The sequence below is a fragment of the Labrus mixtus genome, chromosome 2, assembly GCF_963584025.1.
Source record: "Labrus mixtus chromosome 2, fLabMix1.1, whole genome shotgun sequence".
In the NCBI taxonomy this organism is placed as follows: Eukaryota; Metazoa; Chordata; class Actinopteri; order Labriformes; family Labridae; genus Labrus; species Labrus mixtus.
Window position 1 is genome coordinate 2,864,859 of NC_083613.1, and position 14,923 is coordinate 2,879,781.

The following is a 14,923-nucleotide window of genomic DNA, read 5'->3' on the forward strand; positions in this document are numbered from 1 at the left end:
AGATGCTTGAAATAGAAATGCTACCACTATAAAGTTAATACAAGATACAGGTCAAACTGGAAACTGTGCTAACAGGGACCTAATTACTCCAGTTAAAATTAGAACCTCAGCCTAATCAACATCAAATGTAAGAAACTGGCCTTGTTAAGATCTAGTCACTTGTTCAAAAGACAAAATAGAAGCTCTAATCATGTATAGTCTCAATCTGATAGTTTCCCTCAGGTTAGAATAAATATTCTCCTCTAAAACATACGGGATAAATTTTTTCATGGCACACCAGTTCTACCTTTAGAGTTGCATTTTGTAAAGTAAGATTGTTTTTTGCTGGTTGTGAGTGCTGTAGATCTCATTAAACATACAACACAACCTTGTACTAGATTTTTAAGATTTGGCCAAACCACTTTGGTAAAACAAATACAAATATGTGTTCCCTTTATTATTTAGAGTACTTTATTGACCTTTCTGTTTTCCCAGGGTGGAACCATTTGGTGCCATTAAAGACTTTCCTGGAACAGACAGAAACATGGTGGTAGCAAAAGAAAATCTGGCCATCCCAATGACCCACTTCACGATTAAACTTTTATAAAAAGAGGTTAAAACATCTTTTTGATTAGGTCTGAGTTGTATGACTTCTGTATACACGGTGACTTGTATGCATATGTTAGCATACACCTACAGTACATGTGAGACATGGACAAGCACCAGGGGCCATGTAGTGTTATATCTAAATAAGCAGTCATTAAAACACTGACATTTATTAACCTAAAAACACTTCTTGAATACTTTTAGCATCTATGCTAACAGTGAAATTGGAATTTACAACTAAGCAGAAGATGCGTTGTCCATATACTGTAAGTGCTGCAAGCGGAAGTGAAAGCAAAGAGAAACTAAAATCTATTAGCACAGGAATTTGGGTCTTAACTAACATCACTGATGTTTTATGCATTTCTTTTTATTATCACAATGACACCTTACTTTCTGTACTTAAAACGTGTGTGTTGCCCTTTCTCTGCATTGTTTCATAATTGAGTGTTGTGACCCAAACTGTAACATGAGAGCGACAAAGGAGAAGGGTCATAAATGCAGAGGCAAAGCCTGCATGCAAGACAGAAAGCAGTAAAGAGGCCTTGAGTGCTATTGATCCCTCTCAGCCAGGCCTGGAATCCATCAGGTGATGGCGGGTCGGTCTGACCGTAAACTGAGCAGCAAAGTGAGGGTGTGTCCTCCTATGACGTTGCTGCTCTAGATGAGAATAAGAAAGGGCTGAGGATGGATGTACAGGATGATGAATCATGTCGTTTTTAAAGGTTCATATTCCCTTTAAAGTCAAAGTATTCTGTTCAATGTCTGAAAGTCGTGAATCCACCTGTTATCATGTTACTGTGGTGCTTTCAAAAAGGGAGGAACTGGATATAACAAGGCTACAAACTGTATATGCTGTAATTTATTGAGGTAATTTTGATATTTTAACAGTTGTATAAAAGTATTACATTGATTTCTTCCTGGCATGCTGAATATGCCCCATCTACACACACCCTGGTACCAACTTCTCCGTGTGTAGACATTACAACGTTGCTTTAAACATTTGTTTTAATAAAACCCTAAAATCACTCCCGTCTGCGTCTTTTGTCTCTTCTACACTTTCTGATTGGTGATAGAATGCATAGAAATAAATGAAATATGTGCCTCATACTTTTGACAAGTATTTTGTATTAAATAGTTTATTTTCATTAGCAATGTACACTTTGCAAAAACAAAAAAAATGTAAACAGGGATATCTGCCATCACCTGGCAAAATCATAAACTACAAAAGCTTGAGACAATAATATAAAACAAATAAATATGCATCATTAGCATCATCCCGAAGCAACAGTCCAGTATCTGAACTGCATCATTCAAGAGAATGCAGGAAAGCACTGCTGTAGACTGACTGAATGAGACACGTTTTCACAGGTTGTAGATCCAGAAACACACATTATTACAATGCCATGTTGAGATCTGCTGGCCGAGGCATTTGAAATGATCTTTTTTTAATGTGGCAAGCACTTACAGAGTCATTGTTCAAATGTTAACTTTTACACCAGTGAAACGATGCAAACAGACCTGGGCTCCGTATCTAAACATCAGTGGTATCTCATATTCCTCTCCAAACAAACACTGCATGTAAATCCATACTGGCTCAAACCAAATTTAAATAAATAGTGTTATTAGTGCTAATCATCAATTCTGCTATAACTTAGTGAAAGAAAAAGAAGTCACTGCTGCTTTTTTACAAACTACTTTCTATCTAAACAGATCATCTATATTTTAATAACTTAAGATAAAGAAATTCATCAGCAGAAATGTCCTGACAACATCTCAAACAGCTGCTCTGTGCACCTTTGCTTCATCTCCTCCCCGAACAAACAATTTTGAACAAGGAAGGAACGATGTCCGAGAGCATGTTTTTTTGTTTTTTTTTAAACTAAGGAACAAGAATAAAGTCATACTTCTGAGATGTGGCCCTTAAGAGAGGCTGTGAAATGGTATGAAACTGTAGACAAAAGCAGAGCAGCTGCTGCCCTCACTCTGAGAGGAGATACTCAGGTTGATCAACGATGGCATTTATTCAGAGAGAAGACTGACAGAGACCAGGAACACATGAACTGAGTTGGAAGAGGAGGGATATCTTAGGCAGGCATTTAGAAAAGGAAGGCATAGAGAAGAGAAGGATAAAGGAGTAGAAGTTTAAGATAGAGGAGGGGAAAACAGCTAAATGCACAACATCTCAATGGGATTTATCTGATAGTACAGCAAGCACGCAGAAAGGAGAGGGGGAGGTGGGAGGACAGGTGAGATAGGACAGGCTGTGGGAGACTGCAGACCTGTTATGGGTGTATTTGTAGGGATGGAGAGATATGAATGGGGCAGCCGGGGTGACTGCGGGCTACCAGGTGGTGTGAGGAAATTCATGCTGCTCAGCTCAGAGAGGGGGAGAGCAGCAGCAGAGAGGGCCCTTCCACCTCCGCCGAATCAGGTGAGCGAGGAGAGGCGATGGGGTTCACCTCATCAGTCTTTCCTTACTCTCCTTTTCCTCACTGACTGTTTGTGACTCTCCTCGACGATGTCTCCTCCTTCCTTTGGCTGTGGAACAGAAATAGAATTATGAAATATGAAAGCAAGAGAATTTTATTATTTATTAAGGATGAGACATTTCTAGACACCTTTTAAATGCAAAGTGTATTCATATAAATAAGTATTCCTGAAGGTGAACAAGTGCAGACTCCCTGACCATGGGCACACTGTTCATTAGGACAAGGACACTGTCAGAGAGTGGTAATAGTCTGAACAGAGGGGAGGAGTTAATGAGTGTCTGAAAGCAACACGGCTTACCATTCGCATATATTGATGTTTCACAGCTTTGTACCAAATACCTGCAACTGCCAATTGCAACAGGTGAATGCTCATGGTCATGGTTTAGAGATGAGGTCCAGGTGTTATACATTTAAAGTTGGAGTTCAATACATGCCTTTTAAATCAAAACCACTAACTTTGAAAGACACCATTGGGGGTGGGTACTGAAAACCAAGACTTTTTGTTACAGGTACCTGATTGGCCGGTGCTTAACAGTCCTTCATATGCAGCACAGGGGCTTCCATGAGCTGCTATCAGCTAAACAGCTGACTAGTCATACTATTACAGTTGGCTTCTTGAGTCTGATAAAAACAAGTTTCAGCTCACTTTCCCTGTACACGTCAAATCAGTATACGGGCAGTAGAATAATGTGTGTGTGTGTGTGTGTGTGCAAAGGCCTAGCTGAGAGCAGACCTAAGTGTTCAATACATAGGACAATGTGACACCTACATAGTAAGCATTAAAAACATTTTCCCCAATAAACTACACTGTCACAGACATGGATGGGTTTATAAATGACATCACATCTCTCTTAGGCTCTTTTAGGTTCCTCGAGATCGGTTGACGGCCTGCCAGAACAACCCCTGCCTCCCCACCGGATTGTTAATGGACGGCTTGCCTCCCCCCACCCCCTTGCTCCCTATCCCTCTTCCTGCATTTTATCCCATCTCTCCCCCTATCCCCTTCCAAGCCCGGCGCAGTCTAGGCCTGTTAAGTCTGTTTCTTCATGAGCCGGGGATCCGGCCGAAGATTTCTGCCTTTTAATAAGGCAGTTTTTTCTTACCACTGTAACTTTTGCTGCTTTGCTAAAGTGTTCATGATGGATAGGCCAGGTCTTTGTAACATAACAATGAGTAAGGTCTTTTACCTGCTTTTTGTAACATAACAATGAGTAAGGTCTTTTACCTGCTTTTTGTAAAGTGTCTCGAGATAACACTTGTTATGAGTTGATGCTATACAAATAAAAATTGAATTGAAATTGAATTGAATTGAATCTCTCTGGGTAATTAAGTGGATGATTATTATCAAAGAATTATTTTCTGCTCCTGATACAGGATCAATCAATGCCTCAGAAACCTGCAGACTATCTAAGGTTAAACAATCTTTGAAGTGGATAAAAAATGTCGCATTTTCACAATCCACTTCAAAAAAAAGTGTAATTCAGGTGTTGAAGCAGGGAACAGCATTCTCTCAATGTCTATTACATTTAAACATATTTTATGTCATGTTTTTAATAAGAGAACTATTGATAAGAGTTGATAAGGATACTGGTATCATTGAAATCCCAGCCTGGGGAATGATGTCGTAGTTTTATCATGACTGCCCCCCTGGTAGCCTATATTGATACTACAATTCCCATAATGCAACACCCTGGCCACTCAAGCTCCCTATCCCCTCTGCTGTTTCTGTGCAGCCTAGCATCTCGGTGAATTAACTGCTGGATCACGGACATGTATGAATCAGAGAGAGCTTTCAAAGCTGCGTCTGTGGGAGACTCAGATCCAGGAAGCTCATTTTGGGCAACTTTGGTGTTTCCAAACATCAACTGTGCACTGTGCAGTTAAACTGAGCAGAATTGGCGCCCAGATCACCTCAATGTTCTGACTTGTCGCTCAGTAACTTCATTTGGAATGGCGCAATAATCCGATTGCAGTTCACATGGAAAGGGCCCCTGCACACATCCAAATGGAGGTGATAAAACTCTAAAGACCTCCGATGTGTAAAAACAACTATTGTACAGTGATGACATGTTTAGTACTGTTGTGAAATACACTCAATACTGTTCACATAGTTAAACATTCTTTAAACAGTTAGGGATACATTTTTATCCGTAACAAAATAAAGCAGATGGACATGCATATTTTGAAAAAGCTTAAACCTTGAATGTATTTTCTCGGATGGATTGACATCGAATTTAATATAGAGTAAAAATAGAAAGTGGTTAGCGCTGTCACTTCCAAGCAAGAAGGTTGCTGGTTTGAATCCCCGCCTGGACAGAGGTCTTTGTGTTTGCCTCACGAGTCTGTTCTGTGTGTACCTGGGTACACTAAGGGTACTCGCTTGTTAGGTTCCTGGTGACTCTAAATTGCCTTGTTGATAAATATCAGCTTTACTCTACTACCTCTCTGGTATAATTGTTTCATGCCAGTCAAGCCTTAGTACAAAACTAAATGATGAAACTGTAGTTTCTTCTATGGAACATTTGAAGCATAACAAACTGTATGATCCTAATCCAGATGCATTTTGGATAATGTGAAAACCTGACATTTCGAGGTGATGCGTAACAAAGACAAAGGTCAAATCAGACGATATGATTCCAGGAATTATTTCACACCAATGGCTCATGCTGCTGAGCAGGTCAGAAAGTCTCACAATGACACCAACCTCAACCTCATCTTCTAACGTTCTCTCAGGAGCTTTGCTTTCCTCTTCTACTTTCTCCTCCTCCTCCTCCTCCTCCTCCTCTTCCTCATCGTCCTCCTCTAGATTGTCGCCCCCTGCATCGGCGTCCTCATCTTCCTCCTCTCCCTCCTCGGTTTCCTCTGTTGGTTCTGAATGAGCGACAGTGAATGTGGTCACAGCGAGGAAATACAACTCTAGAACAATGCAGCAGTAAAGTTCTCCGACAGCAGTGTGTGTGATGCCCTGTGTTTGACTCTCTAACCTGCAGCTGCTGCTCCATCTGCCGCCTCGGCCGATTTGCTTTCCTCGTCTGCGGCTGCCTCCTCTTCTTCTTCATCCTCCTCTTCTACCTCGGTCTGAGGAACATCCACCTTTTTGTACATATATTCATCTTCTGTTTTCTGAGACACAAACATGATAACAGTCAGCTTTGGAAGGGTTTTCTGGTGTATTTCTTTGAGATCAAGAAGATGAAGTGGATCAATGACCCATGAGGTATAGATTACCTTTGGCCAGCAGAAGAGCACAGCCAGTCCTACAGGCAGTCCAACTGTCAGAATGTAAATCACCCAGAGCCACGGACGCTCCTCTGCTGCTAACGTCAACTGAGCAAAAATCCCCGGCTGAAAAAAAACCCCACAGATCAAGAGTAAAGAGTGAGAAGTTGTAATACTTTACCTGAATAATAATAATAATGAGGTCAATGTCATGCACATAGTGACAATGAAAGCCTCAGTAAAAGAGCATTTCTGTGTCCCTATTGACATAACAAAGAATCATCCTGACCTCGTTAGCACTGGCCACCAGCTTCTTCAGCCCCCAGCTGTCAGAGGCCCAGCGGTCGGCCACCTCCTTGTGAGACGTGATAATGAAGTTGTCGAAGTAGATATCTGAGGTCATGGACCACAGCTCCAAGCCCAGAGCCTTGAATGGTGTCATCCTGAAGGGCTGCAGATCCTCAAAATAGTCCGGGTTATCGATCTTGCGCGGCTTCCAGACTCCCTTGAGAGAAACAATTAGAAGGAGGAGTTCACAGGTTGGTCTCAGCTTGTGCACACTCGCACCGACGGGGCCAGAGGTGCTGAATGTAACACGTAGTGTTAACACTGTGTCCTTTGGCTCAGTGCTCAAGTTTTGTTCCACAACGTTTTTTATTTTAAACTAGAACTGAAACCTGTAAGTCGCCTCTGCCAGCCAGTAAAGTAGCAGTTCAAATACATCACTTTCCCATAGATTGACATTGTAAATGCAGCAGAACATGTCATATACGTATTTCTATATTGAAAATATCTAAAAGAATAGAAAAAAACCAAATACAAATGAATGACATAAGTAGGTTTACATTTAACAGTTGTCATACTTTCTTCTTTTCTTTCTTTCTTTTATTCTTTTCCAGAAATGGAAGGATATGGTATGCTGAGGTTATAGCAGGGGAAGACTGCCACCAATCAATTGCAGATGGAATTGTCCACTCAGATGAATACAAATGAAAATGACTCAAATGTAATAAAATGGATTCAAGGTTTGGTACAAATCTGAGTTGAGATTGAAGCAATGTTTAAGGTTATTGTCAGGAACAACTGGAGGCTCCGGATATCCTGTTCTGAAAAAAGGGGAGCAGAATAATGGCCAGAGAAATCTTTATCTTAATTTAAACGTATTCCTGAGATATGGCTTCACTTAAATGGGATGTATTGAAGGGCAACATGAACACATGATGCCTCTGGCTAAGTCTATTGCACGTGAAGAGGCATGAATAGAAAAAAAGAATACACAGGGACTGTTAATAGAATAAATGGGGCCTAATCTGATACCAACATGTTAGAGTAAACTTTTACACTGATCCTTTTATAAAAATCCTCAGCTTGATAGCATCTGGCTTGGTTACCTTCAAGTTACAGTTACCTGATAGTTGGGATTGTCCACTAGAGGGGCTTTCCATTTGCCCTTGTACTGAGGGTTGTTGATCTGAGGACGCTTCCACTCCCCGCAGCCAGGGGCCGTCTCACAGGCTGGGTTAGGAATCTGGGGGGCTTCCCACTCACCATCCATCTCCTCATCCCTGCACACAGAGGAGAGCTTTAAGGTTTTTCTAAGAATAAATACAGTAACACAATCTGATGGCTGGTTATGCGTTTTGTTTGGGAGATAAATATGTTCATTTACCAGTCTTCTGGTTTCTCAGCAATAGGGTCTGGCACAAACTCTGGTTCATCGTCCAGCCAGCCCTCTGGCTTCACTGCATCAGGGTCATCGATCTTTGCCGGAGCTTCTTCGTCCCTGAGGCAAAAACACACAAACACATGTCAATGATTTCTTCTGAACCAGGTCACGAAGGCCCTAACCTTTAAACATGTCCAATCAGCAACAAAAGCTGCACTGTCTTATAGTTTTTGGAGGTTGTAGTCACCAGTCATCAGGCTTGACTGCCTCAGGGTCGGGCATCTTGGCTCGCTCATCCCAGTCATCTGGCTTGGAGTCTTTTGGGTCGTCTATTTCTTTGTGTGGGTTGACTGGAGGCACCACGTCATGCAGCAGGCTGCCGCGGCTCACACTGGACTGGTCGATGAGCATCTCATAGCTGTTGTCCGGGTTCAGAACTGGTAGAAAAATGTCCAATAAAGAGGTGAGCAGAATGAGTAAAGCACATTTAAAAAACAAAGAGAGAACAGTATGTAGATGAGTCATTACATACTATTTTTTGTTACATTTTAGATACTTTTTGAACAACTATATAAGCTTTACGAACAGACTCCGTACCCAAAGTATAGAGGTGAGTCTTCTTGTCAGTGTAAAACTTTTTGAGGTCAACATCTGCCCTCTTGGCATGCTTCTCCTCCACGTCTTTGTTCAAAGGATTCGTATGCTGGAAGATGAAGTGCAGCTTGTAATCTTCACCGCACTTGTCTGGTCCAAACATGATGGTGTACTCTGTGCGGTCGTGGAATTGCTCCTTCAGTGCAGAAGAAACAACAGTTTAAGTTCAAGAGTGAACAGTCAGACTTTTCTGAGTATGCGGCTGCTCGGCTGCTTATAGATATTATAAATGGTGGAATATAAACGAGTAGACCAACCAGATTGAGATCGTCGGTGTCAGAGAGAAGTTTGATGTATGCACCTCCACAGTCGATTCCATCTTGGAAATTCACCTCGTATCTGCAACAAAAAAATCAAAACATGAACGTGTGTTCAGTTCAGACCAAAAGAAAAAAATCATTCTTTCAGTGCCTCGATTACAAAGACACCAATTTGCACCGGGTGACGCCAATATGTGCCAGAGAACATTGTCCAAGAGTAATTGAAGCAGGTTAAGAAAATTGATTACAAAAATAACATTTTCATGAAATTGACTGGCAAAAAGCTTAGATAATTTTAAGAGATTTTCCGCTAGTCCTGTGGATACCTCAACAAAGGGTCCATCAGACCCCCATGCATTTAAAGCTTATACAGTCCTGAAATGCATGACTTAATTGTTAATTGTTGTTTTTCTTCGTATCTGAAATTACAATGTATTAATTTTGGCATCAATTCTACAAAATGTGTTAATTTTGGGTTAATAATGCTGTGTTTTTAACCTCAATGCAATTGTATGAAATGTGCTTGAAAAATAAAATTGTTATTGCGATTAATAATGCTAATTCAGCCAGATGGCAACATTTGACCTGCTGCAGAGAAACATCCACCAACAGGAGTCAGATGGCCAGCTGAGACTAAACATCTAAAATGCTTGGTTTTCCAAACATTTGATGAATGAACACAAATGATCTTGTGTATGTGCTTAGGATTTTGAACTCACTGTACGACCAAAGGTTCATCCTGGAAGACAAATGGTTTGTTTAACATGGTTGAAATGGCGTGATGCTTCGCTCTGGACTTGAGTACAAGGCCGAGGTCTCCTGGAACTTTGTTTTCCTTCAGCTGCTCCACTGCCCATTTCCCTTTGAAGGAAAAAACGACATTGACAACTTGAGTGTCATTCTCACAGTCATGGCTATTGGTTAGGAGAACTTTTTCCCTAATAGGTTAACAATGATGTGTGAGATTCCACAGTAACAACACAACAACATCACACAAATTGTTTTGCTGTCTCAAGCTGAGTCATTGGTGATCAAGTCCACCAAGGATGGTGACCAAAACTAGAAACACAGGACCCATAGTAGTAAATATCTCTTGCATCATACATCCAAAAGATAACTATGTGGGAGGTGAAAGACAAAAAGTTGTAGCTCTGCAAAAGCTCTGATATGCACATGATTGGATTAGAGTAAAAAACAACAACAACCAACCGTCATATTTGGCAATTTCTTCATCTGCATCCCCCTTCACGGTCTTTGATAGCTGCCATCTGTGGAAATCCAAAACAAAAACAAGAAACATTGGACTCACAAACACCTCGTAAGTTTATCGCGGCCACCCAGTCCCACCAGAGGCTCGTGTGTCCTGTCATGCATCAAACACTTATGGAGTGTTACAAGCACTTGATTGAGTAATTGATTATTTTCATGAGTTATACTTTAACCATTTATTTGGCCAGTATGCATGAGTTGTCTTTTTTTGTTTGTTTGTTTGCTGACACACATCCTTATACATGATGGTAGTTATTATTGTACATGTAATAGTAACTACCATCTCCATCTTTTCTCCACTCTGCAGCCTGTGTCCTCCACTCCGTACAAAACACACACAGCCCAGTTGCTGAATCAGTGGGTACCGTATTGAAATTGCCAAAGCTGTGATCAGAGTAATTTGATCACATAAAGGTCGCACAGCAACAGATGTTAATGATATTCTGGATAGCTTCCAGCATAGCCTACCTGTATCCGAGACATGAAAACACTGCAGCTGAGACAGTCATCCCATGTGTCATGCGTTCCTACTGGCTGTAAAGACTGATGCATGTTTCGTGGTGCGTTCAAGCACATTGTATTATGTTCGTTTAAATGAACACGCTTAAGAATGGGCCTGCTTCATGCTAATTCCCCGATACAAAACATTAACTAGATTTTTTAAATCGTAAGGGTTTACGCCATTCCCTCCTGACTTTTACTCCTGGAACGGCGTTCCCCTGGGTCCCTCACCATTTCCACCCATGGATGTTACACTTTAGTAGGGCTTGGTGTCAAGTTGTCAGTCTGTACCTGTCCAGTGATGCATCATCAAACGTCTCTGCCAAATACACTTCTCCAGTTGGAATGGGGGTCTTGTATGTTACCTAGAATACAAAAACAAAGGCCAGTATTGTAAATGTCTGTTTGTATCACCCATTACCTTTTTTAAAAGCATGCTAATGCCAAACCCCCACCAAACTCTAGTTAAAACATTATCAACATTTCAAATACAGATCACTTTCTCCTGATCCAGAGCTGTAACTTTAATATATAGTTCAGTTCCACATGTGACACTAACTGGACCTCAGGGGCCTAATTTACTGTTAATTACAAATGGATTAATGTTGAGTCTCTGTATATGAAGAAATAAGAGCAGGGTGTACACCTACTTTTTATGGATTTAACATTTGTTATGGATTGGATTAATAAAAATAAAGATTGAATAACACAAATATTGTACATCAATTTGCTAAACAGGCATTGGCTATCTGTGATGGCTGATCCCATGTACTGTATAACATGGAGTCTATTTGAAAACAGGCTGAAGATAGATTAAATAGTCCCTGACTATACTGTATAATTGTGGATTAGTTATATGTTTTTATTTGTGTTAGTATATCGATATTGATTTTTAAAATAATGCATACTGCAGCCTACTTGACACAAGGCTCTGACCTGGAAGGAGACATTTCCATCAGTTCCAGCCTCCCCTTCTGCAGTGGCCTTGCCATCTGCCTCATCAAAGTTGTCGTCATCTATCACTGTGGCCTCCTCGTCTTCCTCCTCCTCCTCTTCCCCCATGAGAACCTTTAACTCTTCCTCGTCCAGGCCCATATTATCTTCTACATCAGAAAGATCGACCTCCATCTGACTCTCCTGGGCCGCCACAGCTGCCAGAGCCAGAGAGAAAAGGAGCAGCATGCACCACATCCAACCCCGGTCCAGCTTCATCTGTATAGAGTAAAAAATAGGAAGGGGGTGTGGTGATAGCAGACAGGGGGAACAGAGTGTGAGATAGGGGGGTTAGAGATAAGTGGTGTGCTGAGGGTGTGGTGTGGGAGAGTAAGGGAGGAGGGGCGGGGGAGGAGAGGCATGTGGGAGTGAGGTGTGTGTTATTTGTTGAGAGCAGCAGGATATTTGTGTGGGGTTCAATGATATAAATTGAGAAAATAAGAGTGTTAAAAGATGTAGAGATGAGAGGGTGAGGAAGGAAAATCAAGAGAGATTGAGGTCACGTTAGTACACAGTGTCTCCTGATGTGTTGAAAACCTTCTCACACATTTTACACACATTTCCTTAAAACGCTTTGTCTGCCTGTTTTCTCCAGCAATGCATCCTCACACAAGATTCATCTTTAAGACAGACGCAGAAGTCAGATATATCTGTGCTGTAACAAACATCAGGTCCACTCCTAATTTTTTAACAGCAAATTAATATATCACAATCATTGGAGGAGTGCTTATCTGCCTTTCAAACCTTAAAGGGTCTCTGTTGAACAATGGTACATTTACACCAAACAATTGCTTTAAAGACCTATTGATCTGGCCACAGCTGCTCACTCGTGTTGTGGCCTGAAGGAGTAGAAAAGCATCACTGCAGACACGCTTTCCTTAATTCCTTATTAACTTTAATCTCTATTCTGCTGTTGTTCTATATGCTTTAATCAGAGCCCAGGAGAATCAAGAAGGATTCTGAAGAGCATAAAGGAGCACTGTTTGGAGCCATCCTATCTTGAAGATGAATAAATTGTACTTCTATTTACATGTTTGGTCTGAAAGCAAACAATACAAATGTTTGTACATAGCTCATGCAGGAAGAGATGACAGCTACTGTATTGTATGACACTTTCCCTTATATGAGAGTATGCAAAACATGCCTACCAACATGTTTAGAAAAAAGGCTTGTTACAGGTACTGAAATAAAGACTGTCACTCACAGAAATAGACTTGTTAAGTTGCTGGATAGCCAAGCAAGCGGTTATATCTTCAGCTCATGTTTTAGTCCTTTTAGCTATATCAATGGACTTTCACACCCCTACTTAGGGCTGGGAAATTATTGAGCTTCAATTTCAATAACGATCAACAACAATCAAAAATAAGAACATCTGGATTAAATGATTACTGTTCCGCATGCCGTGTTGCACTCGTTCAGTCCATAGGTTTTGTCATGTGGCAAATGTTCCAAAGTGTTTGATGTTATTTTTTGGCCACAAGAGTACAGCACCACTATCAAAAAACATAGTTCATATGTTGTCCAGTAAAGTCAATGAGTAAGCTTGTTTAATAAGTCTTGATGCCAATATCAGTCAAAATAATAGTGATTATGATTTTTGCCATAATCGAGCAGCCATACCTCTACCCTTAGTATTTTGCCTTCTTTCCCCATTGTGCTGCTACCTTGCCTGGGTGCGGACACTTGTGTACTTCCATGACACTGAAGGCTATACCCCAGAAGGTAAAACCAAGCCAGGAAAGCTCCAGGGTAGAGATTAGACAAAAAGCAGCACCTCTTCCTTTGGCTTGGGTGTTTGGCATTTGCCTAACAACTTCATCCAGTAAAAATCTATCTTGCTACAGAAACTATGACTAATGCATTAAATGCTTGAACCGAGTTCCCTACAGTAGACATTTGCCAGCTCACTGTCAATATGACCATGCCCGATGAAAGCCCTCAACAGGAAGTCAGAAATGGCATAGACAGTCTACTTGGGCCCAAAAAGAAGATGCGCTTAGGAGCATTAAATGTCTGCAAGTAATTTCCCTTCACTTTTGGATCACTTAGAGAAAAGACAAACAGTAAAATGATGGTCTGAAGAAAGCCCTTTTATAATTGAATACATCAATCCCCCCCAGCATTTCTGTTTCACATGACATGTCAAGTATTTCAGGGTAAGTGAACTGAGTCAGAGGTTACAATTCTGAGGCTGGAGACAACAATTGGTGACACATTTATGACTGAGAATCCAGACAGGATTCTACAGAAATGTGAAGAAACTGCATTGACATCTTTTTAATCATTCACATGGGTACAGTTACCAATAGAGTATTTATCTTATAGTGCCCTAAGCCTATCCATGTTTTTCGTAGCAGATACCACTGTCAGCTCGTCCCCCACTGACTGTACTGTTTTTCACTAACTGTACATTTTGCATTATGAATAAATGCCCTTTTAAAAAAATTAATCTAGTTTCCAGGTTCCACAGCCAGTTCATGTGTACTGGAGTAACGTCCATTCATTCACATCCACAAGCTTCATTGATTTATATCACTTTGTGATACAACCTTATAAAAAGGTAAATCAAAGAGCTCTGAATAATTTAAACGTCACTGGACCTGGTTATGGAGATAACATGGCTCAATGTCCAAACTCTTTCAGGTGAATAACACCTGCTCCGCTGGCTAATTAGCCGACTAGCAGGGCGACGCGCCAGTCATAACAGCAACCCTTAGCATAACAAATGCTAATCTCGTACCACAATGGGCTTATACGAGGGTACACTTATTTAATTTGACCTGCCATTCTAAACACAATTGTTAAAAAAAAGAAAGAATATTTATGCAATGGTGGCCGAGAAAATGTAATAAGACTACGGAGAAAGTGGTTAGCAAAGGTTAGCTTGCTAATTTAGCAGTGATGTCGCACAGGGGATGGAGAGAATGAGTGAGTATACAAACCTTGTTTTATTTGCAGAATAAAATCCTCCACCGAAGCTGCTTCTCCTCTTAATAAAAGAAGTATATTTCGCGGCTGACCCGTTAGCTGTGTCCCGTTGTTAACGGTGTGAAGACACGGTCGTCGCTAGGAGACGATGGAACGTAGATAACTGGTCTGGATAACGGTTCTGAGCGGTTGATGGGTACAAGCGAGTCTCTGCGAATGCGCATGCGCACTGGTGCCTTCACGCTCCAACCGACAGCTTTCACAAGTTACATAAAGAGAGCAAAGACACTGTTGTGTCGAAGTCTTTTCTCTTGCTATGAAATAATCTTTTGAAATCTGGCAAACTGTTAATGAATTGA

At 41.0% G+C, this 14,923-nt stretch overlaps 1 protein-coding gene across 1 annotated transcript; it reads right to left on the reverse strand.

Annotated features, from left to right (window-relative positions):
• Positions 1–2,305: 2,305 nt before the first annotated feature.
• Positions 2,306–14,779, reverse strand: clgn (calmegin). Its single transcript, XM_061047216.1, has 15 exons — positions 14,579–14,779; positions 11,580–11,855; positions 10,935–11,008; positions 10,083–10,141; positions 9,593–9,734; positions 8,871–8,952; positions 8,557–8,749; positions 8,207–8,396; positions 7,963–8,076; positions 7,702–7,858; positions 6,583–6,798; positions 6,303–6,419; positions 6,059–6,197; positions 5,779–5,945; positions 2,306–3,123 (listed from the first exon to the last, which is right to left on the reverse strand). Exons 2-15 carry the CDS (start codon positions 11,853–11,855, stop codon positions 3,049–3,051), a joined length of 2,001 nt encoding a protein of 666 aa, XP_060903199.1. The 5' UTR covers positions 14,579–14,779; the 3' UTR covers positions 2,306–3,048.
• Positions 14,780–14,923: the final 144 nt, after the last annotated feature.

What these genes read in the sequence shown, in the direction of transcription:
- clgn (XM_061047216.1), bottom strand. Translation starts at nt 11,855, where the DNA reads ATGAAGCTGGACCGGGGTTGGATGTGGTGCATGCTGCTCCTTTTCTCT. An exon ending in TGGACAATCCCAACTATCAG is followed by an intron (nt 6,799 to 7,701) that starts GTAACTGTAACT and finishes GTTTCTCTCAAG; the next exon opens with GGAGTCTGGAAGCCGCGCAA. An exon ending in AGATGGAGCAGCAGCTGCAG is followed by an intron (nt 5,946 to 6,058) that starts GTTAGAGAGTCA and finishes TCGCTCATTCAG; the next exon opens with AACCAACAGAGGAAACCGAG.